The following is a 23,219-nucleotide window of genomic DNA, read 5'->3' as shown; positions in this document are numbered from 1 at the left end:
ACTTTAAGAAAAGCCTTTTCACTTCCAAAACGTGACAGATAAGTCGTTGATTTGGCCATCTTGGAATGAGATTGAACTATTGATGATGCTCTTTGTTACGTGTAGAAACTATTGCAGCTTTATATCTTGCATTTCATGATCAATGCCCTTTTTCTCGGAATGAGAATATATTAAAGCAAAGATTAGAAAGAAAACATCACCGCATATATTCTGATATTCGTATCTCAAGAACATAATCAACCAGGTAATGCAAATCAAAAGATAAACCCTAGCTAGCAGGCCAGAAGTATCGCTACAGTATAACATTACGGCACTTGATTCTGTGAAAAAAACAAGGGCTTTGTATCTCTCGTGTGTAGAGGAGTGCATGGAAATACCTAGAGAGGCAAAACTAAGAAAAAATATTTGCATAAACTCTAATGTCTATATACTATCAGCTTTTATTATATCTCCACATTACAAGATTGGTATAATATTGTTTTGGATCGGTCATTCAAGAAAAGGAAAATGAAGCTGAAGAAAGATCCAATGGCAAAGTGGAAAGATAAACACAATCCACTTGGACAAACCATTCATCTTTTTCTTATCCGTTACGTTTTCAGGTGAAAACTTCGGGCTCTAGGGTTTTGCAGTAGTACCAGAGAGGCCACAGATAAGGTCCTGGGCAACAGCGGAGTCGGGCTTGTCATTGTGGCACGGAGATGAACCCGAAGGAGGGAAGAAACCCTTGGGAAGCATGACGGTGAAAGGCCTGGTCTTGAAGTTGTTATCCATGTTGATCTTCCTTCGTTTCATCATCTTCCTCTTTCTCTTTTTCTCGAATCCCCTCTCCGGTTTATTCAAGAAGGGTGTGGTGTTCTTGATGCGCAGCACTTGGTACCCTGCTGCTGGTGGGCGATCGGAAGGATAAGTAGTATTGATCTTGGGACGGATTTCATTGCATGAGGCAGAGGAAGAAGAAAAGGATAAGAGGAGGAAGGCAAAGAAGATGAAAAGAAGAGCAAAGAAATGGTTCAAGGTTTGATTAAAGAAAACCATGACGGAGTAGGGGGTTTAGGTTGCAATGGCATTTGTATTAATTGACGAATGAAAAGAAGGTTTGATCTCTGAGATTTGGAATCTGTTAATCCCAAGACCTCTGTTGCATCTTTTTAAGAGAGAATGCGAATAAGTGAGGAAGGTGCAGGCTTGAAACCACCCGCGTGGGTTTATTAAATGCTTAAAAATACCCATCAATCAGTCATTTTTTTTATTTTACAATACGTATACGTAGTAGATAATAGTACTAGAGTCCGCATTTTGTTTGTTGCTAATAGACTATGTCATCAATCAGGAAATAGCTCCCTGTTGAAAATCAAACCAATCCACCGAATTTTTGTAGTCAAAAAGGGGCTACATAAATTGTTAATTAGGAGTTGTCTTTAGTTAAATTTTGGTGATAATAAAATTACATTTTTAGTCATTATAATTTAGAGTATTTATAAATTAGTCTTTAAGATTCAATTATAAATACCCTAGCTCATTTAGCTTCAAAACCATCCCAAAGCATTCTAGCTTTTTTCCAATACTATAGAGAATTTAGAGAGTTTCTTGAGAGTTGTTTTCTCATTTTTATCAAGAGAGAATTATCATTGTTTTCTCCTTGGTAGATCGAGAGAGGTTGTAATTCTTATTTTTCTCATAGTGAAATTCTTCTACCGTTGCCCGTGGTTTTTACCCTATATTATTTAGGGGTTTTCCACATAAATTTTGTGTCTCTTTTATCTTTAATTTTTATTTTCTCAAATTATCAGTTGCATTTTTGCTCTATCCGATAGCCGTCTTCCGCAAGAATTGGTATCAGAGCTAGATTAGAGTGTGTAATATCTGCTTATTGTCTTGTGGTTGCCACCAAAAGGTGGATCCTCCAACATAAGAAAGTAAGAAGTTATTACCCATTCTTTGAAGGTTCAAGAGAACTATTCACGATAGTGAAATAGTGGGACCTATCCTTAAAAGAAGCTATGGCAACGAAATTTGATATTGAAAAATTCAATGGGAGAAATTTCTCATTATGGAAATTAAAGATGAAGGCCATCCTGAGGAAAGATGGGTGTCTAGCAGCTATCAGTGAAAGGCCGGTAGATTTCACAGATGACAACAAATGGATCGAAATGGACGGGAATGCTATGGCAAACTTTCATATAGCATTAGCAGATGAAGTATTGTCAAGCATCGAGGAGAAGAAGACAGCTAAGGAGATATGGGATCATCTCACCAAATTGTACGAGGCCACATCGTTGCACAATAAAATTTTCCTTAAAAGGAAATTGTACACTCTCCGGATGCCGGAATCTACTTCAGTAACGGAGCACTTAAACACGCTGAACACTTTATTTTCTCAGCTTACATCTTTAAGATGTACAATATGAGAACAAGAACGTGTTAAACTTCTACTTCAAAGTCTACCGGATTCGTATGATCAACTATCATCAACTTGACAAACAGTAATGTCACCAGTCTAGTCTTCGATGACGTTGCAGCTGCTGTTCTACAAGAAGAAAATCGGTCGCAAGAACAAGGAAGACAGACAAGTAAATCTGCAACAAGCAGAAGCGTTAACAACGATGAGAGGGAGATCAACAGAACGTGGCCAAAGCAGTAGTCACAAACATGGTAGATCGAAGTCGAGAACAAGAAGAATTTAAAGTGCTACAACTGTGGAAATAAGGGTCACTTGAAGAAGGATTGTTGGAGTCTAAATAAAAACTCCAATCCACAAGGCAATACTGTAAACACTTCAGATGATGGAGATGCTCTATGCTGTGAAGCGTCAACCACAGTGGAAGGTAGAAAGAGATATGCAGACATATGGCTCATTGATTCGGGAGCAACATATCACATAACCTCCAGAAGAGAATGGTTCTATCATTATGAACCTGTCTCAGGAGGATCTTTGTATAGTTGTAATGATCATGCCTTAGAGATCATTGGAGTGGGAACCATCAAATTAAAGATGTATGATGGAACAATTAAAGTTGTTCGAGATGTGCGGCAAGTGAAAGGCCTGAAGAAAAATTTATTATCCTACGAATTGTTGGATAATAATGCAAGCAAGATTGAAACACAGAAAGGAATCATGAAGGTGTTCCGTGGAGCGCTTGTGGTGCTGAAAGGCGAAAAGATAGCTGCAAACTTGTACATGCTGAAGGGAGAGACTTTGCTAGAAGCATAAGCCTCTGTTGCCTCATGTAGTTCAAATTCTGCAATGCTATGGCATCAGAAACTTGGACACGTGTCAGAACAAGGAATGAAAGTCCTTGTGGAGCAAAACCTACTTCCAGACTTAACAAAGGTATCACTTACCTTGTGTGAGCATTGTATAACAAGTAAGCAGCACCGGTTGAAATTCAACACATCAAATTCTAGAGGCAAAAGTGTTCTAGAATTGGTTCACTCTGACGTATGGCAAGCACCAGTAACATCCCTAGGTGGAGCAAAATACTTTGTCTCATTTATTGATGACTACTCCAGGAGATGTTGGGTGTACCCTATTAAGAAGAAGTCAGACGTGTTTTCAACTTTCAAAAACTTTAAAGCGCGGGTGGAACTTGATTCTGGAAATAAGATCAAGTGTTTCAGAACAGATAATGGAGGAGAATACACAAGCGAAGAATTTGATGACTTTTGCAAGAAAGAAGGCATCAAAAGACAGTTCACAATGGCGAACACTCCTCAACAAAATGGAGTGGCAGAGCGGATGAACAAAACCTTGTTAGAAAGAACAAGAGCAATGTTGAGGGATACATGCCTAGAAAAATCATTTTGGCAGAAGCAGTCAATACCGCTTGTTATTTGGTGAATCGAGCTCCATCAACTGCAATAGAGCTGAAGACACCAATGGAGATGTGGACTGGTAAACCAGCTGATTATTCAAACCTCCATGTATTTGGAAGTATTGTATACGTGATGTACAACTCCCAAGAAATTTCAAAGTTGGATCCAAAATCCAGGAAATGCAAATTCTTGGGGTATGCTGATGGTGTCAAGGGGTATCGCTTGTGGGATCCCACTACCCACAAAGTAGTCATCAGCAGGGATGTTATCTTTGTAGAAGATAAGCTACAAAGAAAATAAAATGATGATAGCGCTGAAAAGTCAGAGACTACACAGATACATGTAGAAAAAGAGGTTGAACAAGGAGATTCTTCTGAAGCATAACCAGCACATGATGAACAAGAACCAGAGAGTTCTGAAGCTCCAACAACTCGTCAATCAGATGGTATGAGAAGACCTCCCAATTGGCACTCAGATTATGTTATAGAAGGAAATGTTGCATACTGCCTTTTAACAGAGGACGGTGAGCCATCAATATACCAGGAGGCAATAAACAGCTCAGATGCTTCACTGTAGATGATGGAGATGCAAGAAGAAATTGAAGCCCTTCATAAAATAATACATGGGACCTTGTGCCACTACTACAAGGAAGGAAGCCAATTGGTAACAAATGGGTCTTCAAAATCAAGCGAAATGGTGACGATCAAGTTGAGAGGTATCGTGCAAGACTGGTGGTCAAAGGATATGCTCAAAAGAATGTATTGATTTCAATGAAATATTTTCTCCTGTGGTTCGACTAACAACAGTTCAAGTTGTTTTGGCAATGTGTGCTACATTGGACTTACATCTAGAGCAGCTAGATGTTAAAACAGCTTTTCTTCATGGAAATCTTGAAGAAGAAATTTATATGCTCCAGCTTGAAGGTTTTGAAGAAAAAGAAAAGAAGAACTTGTTTACAGGTTGAACAAATCTCTGTACGGTTTAAAGCAGGCACCGAGGTGTTGGTATAAGAGATTTGATTCCTTCATTATGTGCCTTGGATTCAACAGACTTAATGCAGACCCTTGTGCTTATTTCAAGAGGTCTGGTGATAACGATTTTGTTATATTGTTGTTGTATGTGGATGACATGTTGGTTATAGGACCCAACAAAGATCATATTGAAGAATTGAAGGCACAACTGGCTAGGGAATTTGAAATAAAGGACTTGGGATCAGTAAACAAGATTCTAGGGATGCAAATTCACCGAGACAGAAGTAATATGAAGATTTGGCTTTCACAAAAGAATTACTTAAAGAAGATCTTGTCACGATTCAGCATGCAAGATTGTAAGCCAATTTCTACCCCTCTTCATATTAACTTCAAATTATCCTCCAGTATGAGTCCTAGCAGTGAAGAAGAGAGGATGGAGATGTCTCGAGTACCGTATGTATCGGCAGTGGGAAGTTTAATATTCGCTATGATATGCACAAGACCAGACATTGCACAAACAGTGGGAGTGGTTAGTCGGTACATAGCGAATCCAGGCAAAGAGCATTGGAAAATAGTAAAGAGGATCCTGAGATACATCAAAGGGACCTCAAATGTTGCATTATGTTACGGAGGATCAAACTTACTAATCAATGAGTATGTAGATTCTGACTATGTAGGGGATTTGGATAAAAGCAAATCTACTACATATATGTTCAAAGTTGCTGGTGGAGCTGTAAGCTGGGTTTCAAAATTGTAGTAAGTTATGGCTACATCCACAACAGAAGCAGAATATGTAGCACTACACAAGCCATTAAAGAAGCAATTTGGTTGAAGATGCTATTGGAGGAGCTTGGGCACAATCAAGAGTATGTCTCTCTATTTTGTGATAGTCAAAGCGCCTTGCATCTAGCAAGGAATCCAACATTTCATTCAAGGACAAAGCACATACGAGTTCAATACCATTTCATTCGTGAAAAGGTGGAAGAAGGGACAGTAGATATGCAGAAGATCCATACCAAAGACAACATAGCAGATTTCATGACAAAGGCGATCAATGCTGATAAATTTTCTTGGTGTCGATCCTCTTGTGGCCTGACAGAAACGTAAGCAACATGAAGGTACAAGGTAGAAAGAATGGTGTGAAGATATGATTGTTCCAATCAAATCTTCAAGTGAGAGATTATTGAAAACCAAACCAATCTACCGAAAGATGGAATTAAAAATCCACCGAATTTTTGTAGTCAAAAAGGGGCTACATAAATTGTCAATTAGGAGTTGTCTTTTGTTGAATTTTAGTGATGATAAAATTGCACTTTTAGTCATTATAATTTATAGTATTTATAAATTAGTCCTTAAGATTCAACTATAAATACCATAGCTCATTTAGCTTCAAAACCATCCCAAAGTATTCTAGCTTTCTTCCAATACTATAGAGAATTTAGAAAGTTTCTTGAGAGTTGTTTTCTCCTTTTTATCAAGAGAGAATTATCATTGTTTTCTCCTTGGTAGATCGAGGGAGGTTGTAATTCTTATTTTTCTCATAGTGAAATTCTTCTACCGTTGCCCGTGGTTTTTACCCTATATTATTTAGGGGTTTTCCACGTAAATTTTGTGTCTCTTTTATCTTCAATTTTTATTTTCTAAAATTATCAGTTGCATTTTTGCTCTATTCGATAGCCGTTTTCTGCAACACTCCCACCAATGAGTGTAGTGTTTTCATCAGTTTGCGGGTCCAGGAAATGGATTATTGTAGGGGTTTGTCCCATATTAATGTAGCATGATATTTCGTCATGGAGAGTGACTAGTTGAAGATAAGAAGATGGATGAAAATGCGAAGTGTCACGGGCCGTAAACATGTGGGTCTATAAGGGCCATGCCGAGGCACACACAGCGTCGAACAGGGTCAAGACACGCCTGTCCCAAACTACCCACAAGCACGACCATCAAACAACAAAGGTCGCCTAAGGTCGTGACCACCGCACACCAAGGTGCACCTAGAGCCGAGGCCAACGCACGACAAGGTCATCCGAGGGCTCCAGCCAATAAGCAACGGAACGCACTTAGGGTCGAGACTAACGCACACCGAGTGTGGGCCTAAAACTGAGATGAACACTCAAAGGGGGGCATTTGGGGGCAAGGGCAACATAAATCGGGGGGCACACAGAGCCGAGGCCTACGCACACCGAGGGTGCACTGAGGGCCGAGGCCAGCACCGACTTAGGGCTTATCCACCTAGCAAGGCCGACCATTACTTGGAAAATTAAGCCAAGTAGCATAGTCCTTGTTTGATTAGGACTCGAATATTAGAGTTTTTATAACATCCCAAAATTCGGGTTAGTGACTAAAATAAGAATTTTTGGAATTTGAGGATCAATTTAAGGAAATTGATAAGTTCAAGAATTTAAATAGGACTATTTCAGTATCGGATTAAATCATAATTATGGAATAAGTAAAGGGCATTATGGTAATTAGTTTAAAAAGATATTTTCTTTCCCTTATTAAGAATGAAACACGTGGGATGTGAAGAGTGATCTAGAACTCTTCTTTTCCTTCTTCATTTCTTCTTCCCGGGTTCAAGCTCAAACCTCAAAGGTGAGTTTTAATTTTTATGATTAATTCTTGAATGTTTAAGTTGGGTTTTATTCCATGAGTGTTATATAAACTTAAGAAAAGCTTATATAAGCTTAAAACACCAAAAGGAGATAATTAGAAAGGAAAATTGATTAAGGGTTTAGAAATGAATTCTTGATATAAAGAGGTTTTTGAAGTTTTAAAGATGGATTTGACTTTTCAATGGGTTAATTAAGAAGTTAAAGGTGATAGAATTGAATTTAGAACACATAAAAAATTTAATGAAATTCTTTGATTCAAGAATTATGGTGGATTATGGGAGATGGTAAAGTTTTATAGTGTTATAAGAAGGTTGATACATGTATAGATAAGTTTTAAGGCATAAGGAGGGGTTAATAAGTAGAATATGAGGTCAAAGTAAGAATTTTCGGGCTCAAAATGTAATTTCTGGGTTGTGTGCACCGATACATCTTCAATGTGCATCGATGCACTCTCAAATAAATAAACATCGAGAACAATTAGTGCATCGATGCATGAGGAGTGCATCGATGCATCCCCTTAAATTGGAAACATCGAATGTAAATTGTGTATTGATGCATGGTAGTGCATCGATGCACATGTTAAAGAATGCATCGATGCACTAAAGAATGCACCGATGCACTGCAATGGGAAATGAAATAAATCGTTATTCAGTCTATGAAATGATAGATTAAAGTATATTAATTGGATACTGATAGTATCAATACATGATTATGTAGACATCGATCGAAAGCAAAGTTTGGATAAGTTGACAGAGTAAGATACGCAACGGAAATAATAGTTTAAGAGGGTTCATCGAGACCAGGTGAGTACATGATAGTAAGTGTACGTTATGTTAAGGAATTAAGACTTGAGATGAGTACAATTCCGATATTATATGATATAAGTATTAAAGCATAAACATGTAGTGATATGGTGTTAGATGTATGGCATATGAGTAAATGCATATGTTTAATTGTTGAATGCATTTTTATGTGTGAATTATGTAAATGCTTGTATTATGATAATAGGTCATGTGATCATGAAATATATGATAAAATATATATGAAAATAATATGACTCATATGTGCTTCTATTAGAATGTTATATGATATTAGTATAATAAGATAGATTAGATATTGATAATAAGACATAAGATTATATGCATATGTAATATATGTTAAAAGATAAGAAATAATATGTTATATGTATATGAGAAAAAGGTATATGTGATGTGATCATGTGTGAAAAGGATGAATAATGTGAATTTCATGGAAAATGCTACGTGAAAGTAAACTACATACTATGTGATCATATGAAATGTGATAAAGAGCTATGTGAAAGAACTATGTGATATGAATATGTGAATGTGTAATGAGGTAAAAAGATAATGCCCATGTCATGTGTTATGAGAGCTATAGGTATAGTTGGCATGCCAAGAGTTGAGGGTCTACGCGGTTCTTCGGGATATATGTGTTATATGTGGTCCTTCGGGACATCTACATGGTCCTTTGGGAAAAATTCTACGCGCCCCTAGTGGGATTTATACGAGCTATGGTGACAGCATAGTGCACAACCTCTATGTACTCACGTACCTTAAGTTCTCAATAGTGTGTATGGGCTTTGAAAAGAAACCATAATTTAATATAACGATATGTATAAGTGACAAGTTAGGATTATATGATAATAAGGGTAACAAGTGTATATGGTAATAGTGATATGAGATGTGATATGGTTATGTATGATATGATCATAGTAATTATCCATGTATTGTTGTGTTTGAAGTTATATTATATGTTTATGTTCAATATATGCTCATTTGATGGAATTGAATCAATGATAAGGAAATAAGTAAGGATAAACCGGTAAGTGATGGGTTTAATAGGTATATAAGTATAATATGTGTTATATGGGATGTTCATGCATTTGTTAGTTTACTTTATGTATTTACATGTCTCACTAAGTCTATGACTTAGCGTGTAAATGTTTTACACGTAAGTGTGGATAAGTCAGAAGATCAAGTTTCAGATCCGTAGAGCAACATACCTCTGCGCAAAGTTCAGATCAGAAATATTTTGTAAAGTATGTCTTGTCATATAATTTAGTATGTTGACATGTAACTAAGTCATGATATATATGTACGCTCTGATGGAGTCAGTTAAGGTTTTAAATATGTTTATGTAAAAGAATTACTTTATAGAATAAAAGTTTTAAATTTTCTATGGTTTTTATAAAAGTATATACTTTGACTGGTCAATGTGACATCTCGGACTCGTATCCGAGTCGGGTACGGGTTGGGGGTGTTACAGTTTTCAACTAAAGTAAAGAGTTTTACTTGTAGTTAGACTAGGAGTAGGCATGAGATGTAAGGGGACTTCACTATAAAATGAGGTCTCCCCACATTCATTGAATATAGAAAGTTTTGTGTGAATAAACTCAAGCATTCGTGCCAAAAATTTCTCCACACATGCTTACATACGTTTTTTTTTATGTTTTTCCATTATTCTTATCATTATAGCAATATTAATCGAGGAGTTTAGGTTGACTTAGACACCGAGAAACTGAGTGAGGCATCCAAGGGTCACACGAACCAGCTAGCCGACATTCTAGCCACGTGTCAAGTGGTATCAGAGCTAGGTTTGTGACTAGACGTGATGGCTTCACAACGTGGTGAGACAGCAATATCCGAGGGCGTCGAGACTCGCAACGCACAGAAAAAGTAAGGAATATCGAAGGGCATGCTCGTATCGCTCCAAGGTAAGATCAACAGACTTGAGGACTCTGTGAGAGAGACCAATGAGGTTTTGGATCTGTTACAATCCATCAATCTTGAGAAACTGAGATCACTAGATCTCGAGAAGCTTGAAGCTTTGGAGAACATCCATGAGGATGTGCAAGCGACACTCAACGGATTAGATGCGAAGAGTTCCCAACAAGATGATGTTTTAGAAGCCCAAATCATAACCTTAACACAAGAGATCGAAGAACTTAAAAACCAGGGTTCTGGAACTGGGATTGAAAACCTAAAGAATGAGATCGAACAGCTTAAGACCGAGGTGGCCTTGTACAAGTCTCTCGTGGCTGGCAGCATGCTAACCAGCACCCCCAAAGGCCAGGCTGAAGTCCCTAAACTAAAAAAGTTTAAAGGGACTAGGTCGGCCAAAGACGTTGAAATTTTTTTGTGGAACATGGATCAATACTTTCGAGCCATGGGCATCGAGAATGATATTGAGAAAGTAAACATAACATTACTTCTATTTACTTAACTGATTTAGCACTCTTATGGTGGCGACGTAAATGCATCGAGATGAAACGAGATGACACCATCATTGGAACCTGGGCAGAATTCCAAGGTGAGTTTAAAGAGCAATTTTACCCTTATCATGCTGAGAACGAGGCACGATCAAGGCGTCTTAAGCAAGAAGGCTCTCTAAGGGAGAACGTTCGACAATTTGTCAAGTTAAGCCTACAAGTCTCGAGTCTAACCGAAGAGGACGGGTTCTTCACTTTTATGGACGAATTAAAGCCATGGGCCAAAATGAGTTGGAAAGAAATGGTGTTAAAGAATTGTCTAAAGCATTAAAAACCGCTGAATCCCTCATCAAACTTGGAGTTAAGAAACCCAAGCCTCCCAAATCAAAAGTCGAGAGTCCTAGTAAGAGAAACCAAGATAAAGGCCAAGAACAAAGCCTATCAAGTGATGATAAAGAGTCCATAAAAGGCAGAATATATCGATTCAACAACTCAAAAGAGAATGGGGCATCCAATCGATCTGATGTTTCAATTGCCATGAGCAAGGACATTTTGCAAGAGATTGCCCCACACTGAAAAACTCGCAACCGTTTTCGAATAAGACGATAATTCAGAGAAAGAAATATGTAAACTTAGCTTAATTACAAGTGTTAAGCCAAGGGTAAATTCGAAGCGACAAAAAGATCACCGAGGGAAAGGACCACAAAGGGTACAAAATTACCCACTCTAAGTCACACATCAAAGCCAAAAGCAAGGGTTAATGTACGTGAACATCAATCTTGCCGAACAATCTGAAGTTATCCTCGTGGATACCGAGGCAACCGATTTATTCATATAAAAAAGGGTCACCGACGATCTTGGACTCAAAATTGAACCATCAAATGGAGCAATCAAGGCCATCAACACTGAAAAAGTTCTAATCGTTAGAATAGCACGGAAGGTAGAATTGAAGATTGGATGATGGAAGGACAACGTAGGCTTCATAATAATCCCCATGGATGACTTTGATTTTGTCATCGGGTTGAACTTTCTTATCCATATCAAAGCTTCTCTCATTCCCTATGCAAATGTCATGAGATTCATGGATTCCCGATGGCAAGGTAGTGTCTCGTTGATACAAAGTGATCAAGAAGAGACCAAGACCTTAACAGTTAATCAACATGTCAAGAATGCTCCAAAAAAATGTGAACACCACCTTAGGAACTACTTTTAAAAGCATAAAGCAAACATAGTGAAGAGGGCGTCGCTAGAACAAATAGGGGAGAATGTCACGGGCCGCAAATTTATGGGCGAGGTTAGCCCACAAATGGCTACCTATGGGGCCACAACCAACACAAAGCAGACTGCTCCCACTGTGGTGCCGAGACTAACACCCACCAGGGTACGACAAAATCCGCCTAGGCGGTCCACAAGGGCCACGTTAAGACCAAGGTACACATAGCACCGAATAGAGTCAAGACGCGTCCGCCTCAAACTATCCACAAGCACAACCATCAAACAGCAAGGGTCACCTAGGGTCATGACCACCGCACACCAAGGTACACCTAGAGCCTAGGTCAACGCACGGCAAGGTTGACTGAGGGCTCTAGCAAACAAGTAACGGGACGCACTCGAGGTCGGGGCCAACGCACACCAGGTGTGTGCCTAAAAGTGAGATGAACACACAAAGGGGACCACTTGGGGGCGAAGACAGCACATATCGTGGGCATAATGGGTCGAGGCCTGCGTACACCAAGGGTGCACTGAGGGCCGAGGCTAGTATCGACTTAGGGCCTGTCCACCTAGCAAGGCCGGCCATGACTTGGAAAATAAAGCCAAGTAGCATAGTCCTTGTTTGAATAGGACTCAAATATTAGAGTTTTCAACTAAAGTAAAGAGTTTTACTTGTAGTTAGACTAGGAGTAGTCATGAGATATAAGGGGACTTCACTATAAAATGAGGCCTCCCCACCTCCATTGGATATAGAGAGTTTTGTGTGAATAAACTCAGGCATTCGTGCCAAAAATTTCCCCACACACGCTTACTTACTTTTTTTAATGCTTTTCCATCGTGCTTATCGTTATAACAACATTAATCGAGGAGTTTAGGCTGACTAAGACGTCGAGCAACCGAGCGAGGCATCTAAGGGCCGCACGGACCAGCTAGCCGACAGTTTAGCCCCGTGTCAGAAGCATGTCAATAGACCTAAAAGGAAGGGCATGTCAGTAGACCTAAAAGGTATGATAACAAAATTACCCCTAATATTTTCACAAATAGTTAATTTGGTTCTATTTTTTAAGTATTTTAATTTTTAACATTTTAATTTATGGTCAAAATACCTTTGTTGGAAGAAAATCATTAGTTAACTGACGGTCGATGCATGTTATTGATGTGTCATTTTCACATGTGTTTAATTACTAATGTAGCATGTTATTATTATTTTAAGAATGTCATGGTATTACCTTATGGTGACACATCAACAGTAGCTTTAATTTTTTAATGATGGGTGACCAAAGTGAAATTGAAACTAAATATTTGGTATGATTTTGAAGAAAAAATAGTTTAGTGACTCAAAAAAACAAAGTAATAGTTGAAGTACTAAACTTGTTTTTTACCCAAAAATATATTTCTCACGCAATGAGAAAAATATAGTTTGAAACTGCGGTCACCCACCCTAAATATAAACAAACATCGAAACGTCCCAAGAGGTGGAGCTCTCTCTCCGTCTCTCCCGCTGTTGCCAAGGCACGATCTTCCATTGACTTATCAAGAGAAAACAACGAAGCCACTGGTTTCCTCGCCCGAAGAGATTTTCCCTCGATTTCTCGTACTTGCTCTTTCCTCTTATTTTGCTCGTTAACTTCCCGATTTACCTCGTCCGAGAAAAAGAAAAAAAAGCTGCCTGAACCGGTGAATTTTACAAAAGAAATATTTAGATCTGAATATTCGAGCATGTCGAAGTCTCTTCCTTATTCTATGAAAGATGTTCACTACGATAACGCCAAGTTTCGTCACCGTTCTTTCTTCAAGGTATTATTATCTCCTTCGCTTTCTGTGTTCCTGGATTTGATTCTTAATTAATCATTTTCTTTCTTTTCGCATTCGTTTCTTTAACATTTGATTTCTTGAATTGCAACTTTCGATTTCTTTCTTTTTCTTGTGATGTTGAATTGCAATTTGCTCCTTTTAAGTTCAAGTTGCTTTAGTTGAAGTTCATGACAAATTATTCTCTTTTATTCGTGGATTTGTATGTCGATGTAATATTACCACGAACGCGATTATATGTAGTTAAGCAATCATTGTGAAAGGTAAGAAACGGAAAAGATTAGTGACGCTATAAGAGCGCTGAAGATAAAAGAAATCCAAATCATTTGTTAAATCTTACTGCATCTAATTTGAAGTCATATTGATCTTGATAGGTACACAGCTCGTCGAGCTTAAAAAATTAGCTGTTTGGTTTGAGTAATGTGGTTTTGAACTTTTGTGTGATATCTGATTTTCGTTTGGTGTTTGTAGCGTACTAATTGTTAGTCATAGTTGGCCTTAAATACTGAGAGTCCATTTTCTAAATTTCCTGATTGCCCATGCTGGGAAAAATTGACTAAATTTAAAACATGATTGCTAAAGATTTGAAAGTTGTAGCTTGTTTACGTCATTTTTAAAGTATTATGCTGTATTTAGAACTCTTATTTGCCATGCTAAACATTTTATGTAAGGTAGATGTTTGATTTGAATATATTCTCTATTCTTCTATGTTCTATTCCAGGTGGTCACTCAAACCTTACTTTCCGGTAATAGTAGGCGTGAATGCGTAAGTTGTAGCACAGGGAAGTTTTTAGGGTTACTAATGATCTTTGGCTTAGCTTGTCTAATGTTGACTCATACAAATAAAACACATTCTGTTTCTGATGGACTAGCAAAAGGTATTGGGACAAATGAAGAACATAAGGAAGTTACTGATGTTGGTATCAGGTTTAAAAAACTTTTCCGAAGAGCACCGCGACTTCCTCCTCGATTATCGCCAGATGAAAAAGTTAGCCATGGTAATATTACTGGTAAATTAAATGAGCCTGATGTTGAAGAAAAGTGGAAAGCTAGACAACAAAATGTAAAGGATGCTTTCACCCATGCTTGGTCCGGCTATAAGAAGTTTGCAATGGGTTATGACGAGCTTAAGCCAGTGAGCCAGGATGGAGTAGATGAGCTAGGAGGTATAGGTGCTACAGTTGTAGATGCTCTTGATACTGCAATGATCATGGGTCTAGATGAAGTTGTTTCTGAAGCGGGCTCATGGATTGAATCACACCTTTTAGAAAGGATTATTAACAAAGGGCAAGTTAATTTATTTGAAACCACAATACGGGTATTGGGTGGTCTATTGAGTGCATTTCATTTGAGTGGGGGGGACCAAGGCATAGCCTTAACACAGAAGGAGCCAAAACCTGCTATTTATCTAAACATTGCAAAAAACTTGGCTGATCGTCTGTTATCTGCTTTTACTTCCAGTCCAACTCCCATTCCTTTCAGTGATGTTGTGCTACGCGATCCCTCCGCTCATCCAGCTCCTGATGGATTGAGTAGTACTTCTGAAGTTTCCACTTTACAGCTTGAATTCAATTATCTGAGTGCAATTTCTGGTGATCCAAAGTATGGCACAAAAGGGATGAAGGTTTTAGAGCACTTGAAAACTCTTCCAAAGGTGGAAGGACTAGTTCCTATCTACATCAAGTATGTTTATTCTCTTCAAACATGACATCAATCCCCAGTTACTCCTACTTTAAATAGCTATATCCTTTTTTACGTCTTTCTAAGATTTTCTAGCATGTTGGGTTAGGTTAATGGATTTTTTTTTTATTTTTGCTTGGATAAACTGCTTTCAGGCATCACACATTAAAAAAATCGACTGCTTTCCTCTATATCATTGGAATTTGATCTCATGTTACCTTTCTTTGGATGGATAAAACATGCTGGACTGCTTTCAACAGTTGGCAGTCATCTTTTTTTAAAAAGGTTTTGCTCATCGGTTACCATGCCCAAACAAAATGCCTTCGTTTCTGAAATAATATATAATTTAGACTGGGAAAAACGCCATGAAGACAGAATTACTTAAAGACAGTAAGCACCATCGGGATTTTTTTAGGGAATACTTGAGTTTGTACTCAAATTGGCTGTCTTAACTCTTCTATTACTTCCACAAATTTGAACGACAAGAGCCTTTAAGATTGTTAAACTATAAATCTTACCTTTTCTTGTGTGGAATTATGTCAATTTCTTTGGACAAAATGATAGCCTGATGTCAATATGCTTTATCTACCACATATATTGTTTATTATACTTATCATCATTGTTGTGGTCATCATCATAATTATTTATTTATAGTTATCTGGTTCTGAGATCATAGTTCATCCTAGTATGAAATGCAGTCCTCTTTTTGTTGCGAGTCTTTGTCAATTTTCCCTTGATCATGTTGTTATGGAATGCAGTCCTCATTCTGGTGAATTTAGTGGACACAATATTAGACTTGGATCTCGGGGTGATAGCTACTATGAGTACCTAATCAAAGTGTGGCTTCAGCTAAGAACTACTCAGGATGGTAACTTCACATATCTTTATGATATGTATGGGGAAGCAATGAGGGGTGTTAAACACATGCTTGTTCAGAAATCAGTACCAAGTGAATTGGTTTTTGTGGGGGAATTACCTGTTGGATCCAACGGTTACTTGAGTCCGAAAATGGATCACCTGGTATGTAGTGCTTTCTCATTCATTGAATTTAAGCAATATCTGAATAAGTGGAGACTTTTAGTGCTCCTCCATTTAGATGATAGATTTTAAATTTCCCCTCATCCTGCTTTAGAAAAAGGTTAGTTTCTTTTTTGAGGATAAGCAGCCACATAATGTGTTTGTAGGACATCATATGTCTAGGTTCCTACATTTGAGAATGTCAGGACACTTTTATTCTTCTGTTCTTTGTTTTAATAAAAGGAGTTTGTATTTATCCAAAAAAAGAAGAAGAAAGGAGCGGGTAATATTGTTTTAAGAAAAATTGGATTTTAGTCTTCACATATCCAAGATTTAGAATTCATACTGAATGACCCCCCACTTTTTATCTTTACTCCTATCTCTCACGAGAATAGTCCAATGTCGCCCAATATATATTTGGGATTTACCACAGATATGTTAACGTAAGGAAAGTTTAGATTGTGAAAGTGTTTCTGTTAAGAATTGCATATATCTGATCTCCTTATATGCATGAACTGAAGCCCACACTTTCTTGGTTGGCTATTAGCTCGCACCTTAGAAACAGCAGTATTCTTTAGATCACTAGTTGTTACATTCCAAAACTATGATTCTTAATAATGCAAGGAAGCAACTACTGAGATTAAGAGTTCCACCAGAGTATTTCCAATAAATTACAGCTAGAGCTGATCGTGAAAGCTAGGCTGTTACTACTTGCTACTTACTAACATCTTCAAAGCAGTATACTTTAGAATCACAGGATGTTTCCTTTCTAAACTATAATGTAAAATAGTCCAAGGAAGCAGTTGGTGAGTGGAAGAGTTTCACCAGTGTTTCTAATCTATTATAGCTTTTAGTTCTCATTAGATGAATGCATAAACTTTATTTCTGTATTAATCATTGGTTGTCATGAAAGCATTTTTTTCTGTTGTTGGATCCCACGGAGCACCCTTGATTGATGTGAAAGTATTTTACTGTATACACCAGGTGTGTTTTTTGCCTGGTACTCTTGCACTTGGTGCCACTAAAGGCCTCACAAAGGAGAAAGCTATGAAAGACAACCTTCTTACATTTGAAGACCTGGAAAACTTGAAACTTGCAGAAGATTTAGCCAAGACATGTTTTGAGATGTATTCAGTAACTTCCACTGGTCTGGCTCCTGAAATTGTGTACTTCCATACTAAGGTTGTTTTCAGTTTACTTGTTTCTTGAAAGCAGTATAGGATGGACTTATTTTGCGTTTACACCAAATCATATTTTCTTATTTTCCTATGTATGACCACACTTCGTTTTGCTTATAGTGTAATTACGATAGTTCATGATCTGCTTTCTTGATCTGATTTGAACAGGATTATTTTGAAGATGGTCTTGATGGTGGGAATAAGAGTTCAAAATATGTAAAAGACATAATAATCAAACATGCTGATCGTCACAATTTGTTGCGTCCTGAAACTGTTGAGTCCTTGTTTGTGTTGTATCGAATCACTCAGGATCAAAAGTATGTTCTTTTCGTTTCTACTCTCTCTTCCATTTTATTTAGCTTACATCATCTATAGTGTGAATGTGTGCAACTTGTTCTTTCTTTCTTTTTTCTCCTTTCTAATATCTCACTTGTTGCAGATATCGAGAATGGGGTTGGCAGATCTTCGAGGCATTTGAGAAATACACAAAGGTAGAATCTGGAGGATACACTTCTTTAGATGATGTCACCACAATTCCTCCTCCTCCAAGAGACAAGATGGAGACGTTTTTCCTTGGTGAAACTTTGAAGTATTTGTACTTGCTTTTCGGGGATAGCTCTGTTATACCACTTGATAAATTTGTTTTTAACACAGAGGCTCATCCTTTACCGATCCCTTTAAAGAAAGGCACTAACATGAAGGCAAACATGTAAAAGCTTGACATCTCTCCGCCGGGCACAGTTTACACGGTGCTTTGACATGGTTTGCAAGTTCATAATTTTATGAAGGCTGTCTTGCTCGAGATCCCAGTTTATCTAAGCGTAAGCGGTGGCTTTACTTTACATGTGTTCAATGCATCAATGAACTGATGTGCTATATGACGCTCACATAGGTTTGTAATACTTGTTCTGATAGATATTTTTTGAGGTTATATGAAGATGGGGTTTTGCCCAACCAAAATACGAGTGAAATATGACCATTATGTAATTGACTTCTTTGATTTAAGATTTATAATTGCAATTGTGGCCCCAATTCAACTGATCCTGTTATATCATTGTTACCATTTCATTATCATTATCATTGCCTCAAGGTTACATGCCGTCTGCAGTGATTCAGTAACCGGGATGATTTTGTTTGTCATCATCAGTTCACATTATTACATTTTCATCCTCATTTTGAAGGAGAAACAGATCATCACCATCTCGAATGACATGTATATCATCAATTTCTGCATTCTCTGCATTAACGACTTTTGTAAATGCGATGCCTCCCAACTTTTCTCCTGCAGTTTAACTAGGTTATGGAATGAAAGATGAATTAAAGCAAAAGCAGGTAATTAATGTGGTTTCAGGTTCCTGTTCATGGTTTTAAAATCCTTTATATTTGTTTTGCTTTTCTTTCGTTTTATCAACTGGGATACCTCCCCCACACCCCACCACACACACACTTACCAGCTATTTTGAGCAGCTCTTTTATTGAATCAGGTAGGAGTATCAACTTTCCAAGTTGCCTACTTGATATACTGCTGCTCTTTAATTGCATGTGAATAGTAACTCTTTTCTTGGTCGTTATTATTAGCTCCCTATAACTGTGTGAATTGAAGAAATTTTGGGCTCCGATTCTACGCCTTTTTTTACCGTTCTTGAGATCATCTGCTGTTTTTGGCCCAATGATATCTATTCTATGTTCATCTAAATCCATTTTTATTGTTTCTCTCTTTGATGCACATCTCTCTGGTTGATCTTCAAATCCAGCGTTCAAACAACCAGGATCTATGGAGGGCCGGTCAAAGCTGCTGCTGTGTAGCCCGTTTAATTTCTGCAAGAAAATCCATCACTTCTTGTTCATAGTAACATCAAGATTTCCATCAATCCTGAAAGTTGTCTAATATGATGTTTACCTTGCAAAGGTTACGCATTATAACACTTCCATCTTCCGTATTGACCTTGATGATGTTCATTAGAGATGTTGCATTCATTCGTAGCATTTGACAAAGCTCAGTGGTCCTAGCTGTGTATGGCTGCGGCCTATAACATAGAACTCCAATCTCTCCAAGCATATCCCCTGCAGCCACCTTTTCCATAATCTGGTCATGTCCGTCATGTGAGATTAAAATCTGCAATCGTGAATCAACCGATCGCCAAACTAATGTCAGGAATCGGCATTGTGTAGTGTATATTATTCAGATATCAAAATAAGCCTACTTACAACTGCTCCCGAGACAAGTATATAGAGATCCGTTGGGGCTTCGTTCTTCAGAATGACATCTTCTTTGGGTGGGAAATACTCCGCATCCATATCCGAAACCTTTTGACAGAGTAGTAACTTGTATTAGCATCTTTGTGCAAATGAAATTCAAAGTGATGTATTATTTGCCTCAGAGAGAGGGTGATGTTACCAACTGAGATAGGAAGTCGTGAGAAACTCCTTGGAAGAGATAGGCTTCCTGCACAATGTGGAGGAAGAGATGCTGCGCGATACTCGACCGGATGGCTTTCGGTAAACTATTTAGGGTCAATTGTTGCTTCAGTCCTTCTGTTTTGAAGTGTAAACATATGTGTGACAACATTTGATCATGTATGTGAGGTGGCAACTGATTTCGTGTCGCAAATTCCGAAGCAGCTCTAATTGTATCCCTCTGTAGCACCAAAAAAGGTCAATGTTTCTCGTTAATTAGCACTTCCAGGCTAAAAAACGCTGTTGACTAATTTTTCATGCTCAAATCACTGCTCCTACAAATGATTGAGCATTTATTCTTGATTTATGATGTCATAGCTTTAAGCTGGTTTTTTTACCTTGAATTTTTCATACAAACATGTTCTAAAATAACGGGCATTTCTTCAGAAAATGGTGGGGTTGTTTCTAGTTTTGTTGATTGTGACGCATAATTTGTTATGGTCCCTTTAGAACATATTTTTAAATATTTAGTACCGGTAGCAGGCTAATGATGATTTCTAACAGCTTGAAAGTTACAAGGCTAACTTACAAAATTACGGGTTCGGCTTGTCCAGTGAACTACGAGGTTAGTCATGTTCCCGATGAGGTAAGCTGTTAATCCCAAATTAAAGAACATGTAAAAGATATAAAACAACATCTCTCTCGGATTCTCAGCATGCAAGTCACCGTAACCAGTTGTGGTGAGCGTTGTAATGGACCAGTAAATTGAAGTTACATATCTATCCCACAGACTGCGCTGTTTGAAATCTGGGTGCACTGCACCAATCCATGTTCTCGAAGGATCAGGGTATCTATCTGCAATCAGATAGTTAAAGCACCCAGCACAATGTACTGCAAACAGGGTCACCTGAAATCAACCCATCAAATGAATGAAAGCAATACTTCTGATAGAGGTGAGTTTCAATGGGGTTACCGAAATGAGCTTGGTGCACCGAGTCCAGAAGTAGTTGAACCGAATGTCTTTTTCAAGTCTGAAAGAGCGGAAACCAGTGAGTCAATATTGTAGTCCTCCCACAGTAACAGTTTTCAGGCATTAAGCTTTTTGAAGAAAAACGATTATAAACCTTGCAAACAGGGAGCTAACTCGTCTCAGACGCCAGAGTCTGAGCATGTTGAGTAGCCTGAGCCCGAGTTCACTGCCATGGTCTGTGAACATGAGGCTGAGAGGCTGAAATGGGACAGTGGAACAGACGTCTAAAGCGAACCAGGTCAATACGTACCTACATGTATTGTTCAAGAGGAACATTTTTGAGACAGAGAAAAGGCTTTGTGATCAAATGCTGAAGATCTTATTTACCTGATGGCAATCTTCTTGGGATCATCAACGAGGAGATAAGAGTGGCTATCGAGATATGCAACAAAGAAAGTGAGAACGATGTCAACAGCAAAGAATCCATTGACAATGTTATCAACAATATGAAGTGCATCGTTCTTGTACGATAGGAATGCAAACTCGAATGGACAAACCCAGGCAGAGTAAATGACTAGCACCACCAGCCATATCTCCCAAGTCCTGTAATAAGGAATAGGACCTTAAGACTAGCTTTAATATTTTCTAAGGAGTAAAACCATGTAAACGGATCATCACCTATAATGAGGGTTGAAAGGGGATATTATGTGTGCGCGTAGCTCTGTGGAATGGTTAATTCGGGCGCCAAGTGATGGAAGGAGATCACTAGAGAAGCAACTGCCATGAATATCACTGCCCATATGGAATTCATTGATACAGAACCGTTGGAAGAAGTTTTTCGTACTGGAAAACGACATCTTCTTGACTCGTTTACAAGGGAGGCTCTGGATTACAACTTCCGGGCAGTGTTAAAAAAGTCTCTAAAGGAATAGTTATATATTGAAAACTTGTGGTGACGATGAAGAGGGACACTGGGTTGATTTGCCTTTTATGATATCTATCTCTCACTCAATTTGCGCCTGACATGTTTAAAGTAGTGAATGAGCGAGCTTAAGCTGCTAATAGGTCACTAAGAAAGGAAAAGAAGTAGAAAAAAGGAAAAGGCAGAACTTCCCATCTTGTTTGTACAAGAATGATGAAGGTGGAACAAAAAAACCATTACAAGATGAAGGACAAAGTTGAGGGAAACGGAAAGAAGTGAAAGTGGCAGACATGAGCATAGATATTTTTACAGAGGGAGAGATATTGAATTGGAATGAGATGAAACAATGAAAGTGAATGGTGACTGTGGGATCTCCACCATGTGAAGGTGTGCACGACAAATCCACAATATTTACGACGGATTTGAGTGAAGAATCCGGAGATGGACCGGACACAGTCGTAGCAGAATTGGGGAGAGGATGCCCTTGTTTATGGATGCCACGTGTACCAATCAAATCACTTGTTACATGTATGCCAAGTTATATACACAAAAATGAAATTGGATTTGAATACTATTCCATCCTCTCCTGTTATCCTTGCTACTAATAGCTGAAATCTGTTTGTTTTAGCCATGGAATCAGTGAGGACCTTAGCTCTGAAAGATGTCATACGATCCTCCAACTGGCTACTCTCCCGGTCTCATGTATGTTCAGCGAACGCGTTATCATTACGTATTTTTCCTCCCTACACCGACCACTTGTTTATATTTGGTCAATGTCTGATCGTTTTTACAATTTTGCATCTTTGCTTATTACCCCTCTAAATTCTGCTATATATATATATATTCATCGGATAAAAAACATTTTTTATACTTCTTAACTAGGGTCATATTTATATTTATATACTCGTGACTTGTCTTTAATTTTAATGATTGCATTTGACGCCACTTCGTCATTTTCTCTTTACGTTTAAGCTCGTCTAGTGTCCAAATTTGATTAGCTAACTAAGAAATCTCATACCAGGAGAGAGAAGAAAACCCAAAAGGGGGGTTTTACTATAATAGTCCAAAACAAGCATTGTAGAGTCAGTAGGTCGGACGTGGATAGTACAAAACATGAAAAAAGTAAACATTTATGCAACATTGAAGACGTTAAGGAAGTTAGGGTCCCCAAGAGGCCCCCTCCACGGTGTCTGATATGCACAGTAAATGAAGTTGGCAGATCCAACCTTCCAATTAAAACCCGGTGGCCACTTGCCGAGATGGAACTTGAGCCCACCTCAGTTGCACCTTCCTCTCTGCTTTTGGATTGGGGTTTCCAATTATAGGTTAAATGCAGTGATATTGACCCTCTAATTTCCTCTATCGTAGCTCCATCTTAATCCACATTTGCAAGAATGGAAAAT

At 38.2% G+C, this 23,219-nt stretch overlaps 3 protein-coding genes across 4 annotated transcripts; 1 reads left to right on the top strand and 2 right to left on the bottom strand.

The window, feature by feature from the left end:
- Positions 1-618: 618 nt before the first annotated feature.
- LOC120148461 lies at positions 619-1,038 on the bottom strand. The gene has a single exon (XM_039161575.1). It carries the CDS (start codon positions 1,036-1,038, stop codon positions 619-621), a length of 420 nt encoding a protein of 139 aa, XP_039017506.1.
- Positions 1,039-13,304: 12,266 nt separating this feature from the next.
- On the top strand, positions 13,305-18,564 carry LOC120148449 (mannosyl-oligosaccharide 1,2-alpha-mannosidase MNS3-like). Its single transcript, XM_039161567.1, has 6 exons — positions 13,305-13,637; positions 14,374-15,335; positions 16,091-16,352; positions 17,334-17,531; positions 17,696-17,844; positions 17,967-18,564. The coding sequence occupies exons 1-6, from the start codon at positions 13,560-13,562 to the stop codon at positions 18,238-18,240; spliced, it is 1,923 nt and encodes a 640-aa protein (XP_039017498.1). The 5' UTR covers positions 13,305-13,559; the 3' UTR covers positions 18,241-18,564.
- On the bottom strand, positions 18,509-22,048 carry LOC120148447 (potassium channel KAT2-like). Of its 2 annotated transcripts, none has more exons than XM_039161566.1 (10): positions 21,573-22,048; positions 21,282-21,497; positions 21,049-21,204; positions 20,898-20,955; positions 20,514-20,831; positions 19,926-20,165; positions 19,736-19,834; positions 19,428-19,613; positions 18,979-19,345; positions 18,509-18,809 (listed from the first exon to the last, which is right to left on the bottom strand). In XM_039161566.1, the coding sequence occupies exons 1-10, from the start codon at positions 21,749-21,751 to the stop codon at positions 18,676-18,678; spliced, it is 1,953 nt and encodes a 650-aa protein (XP_039017497.1). In that variant the 5' UTR covers positions 21,752-22,048; the 3' UTR covers positions 18,509-18,675. The 2 variants fall into 2 exon arrangements, with proteins under 2 accessions (XP_039017497.1, XP_039017496.1); XM_039161565.1 differs by having other exon boundaries at positions 19,428-19,643; positions 21,573-21,822.
- Between the last annotated feature and the right edge of the window lie 1,171 nt (positions 22,049-23,219).

Source organism: Hibiscus syriacus, unplaced genomic scaffold, assembly GCF_006381635.1.
Source record: "Hibiscus syriacus cultivar Baekdansim isolate YM2019G1 unplaced genomic scaffold, ASM638163v2 tig00110959_pilon, whole genome shotgun sequence".
Taxonomy (NCBI): Eukaryota; Viridiplantae; Streptophyta; class Magnoliopsida; order Malvales; family Malvaceae; genus Hibiscus; species Hibiscus syriacus.
This window is presented reverse-complemented; position numbering and strand designations above follow the sequence as displayed.

Excerpts from the sequence above, each read along its gene's own strand:
- LOC120148449 (XM_039161567.1), top strand. The coding sequence starts at position 13,560 with ATGTCGAAGTCTCTTCCTTATTCTATGAAAGATGTTCACTACGATAAC. Across the intron at positions 13,638-14,373 it reads GTCACCGTTCTTTCTTCAAG|GTGGTCACTCAAACCTTACT; the intron begins GTATTATTATCT and ends GTTCTATTCCAG. Across the intron at positions 17,532-17,695 it reads TTGTGTACTTCCATACTAAG|GATTATTTTGAAGATGGTCT; the intron begins GTTGTTTTCAGT and ends TGATTTGAACAG.
- LOC120148447 (XM_039161565.1), bottom strand. The coding sequence starts at position 21,751 with ATGTCGTTTTCCAGTACGAAAAACTTCTTCCAACGGTTCTGTATCAAT. Across the intron at positions 20,832-20,897 it reads GGTGCACCAAGCTCATTTCG|GTGACCCTGTTTGCAGTACA; the intron begins GTAACCCCATTG and ends GGTTGATTTCAG. Across the intron at positions 19,835-19,925 it reads ACGACTTCCTATCTCAGTTG|GTTTCGGATATGGATGCGGA; the intron begins GTAACATCACCC and ends CTCTGTCAAAAG.
- LOC120148461 (XM_039161575.1), bottom strand. The coding sequence starts at position 1,038 with ATGGTTTTCTTTAATCAAACCTTGAACCATTTCTTTGCTCTTCTTTTC.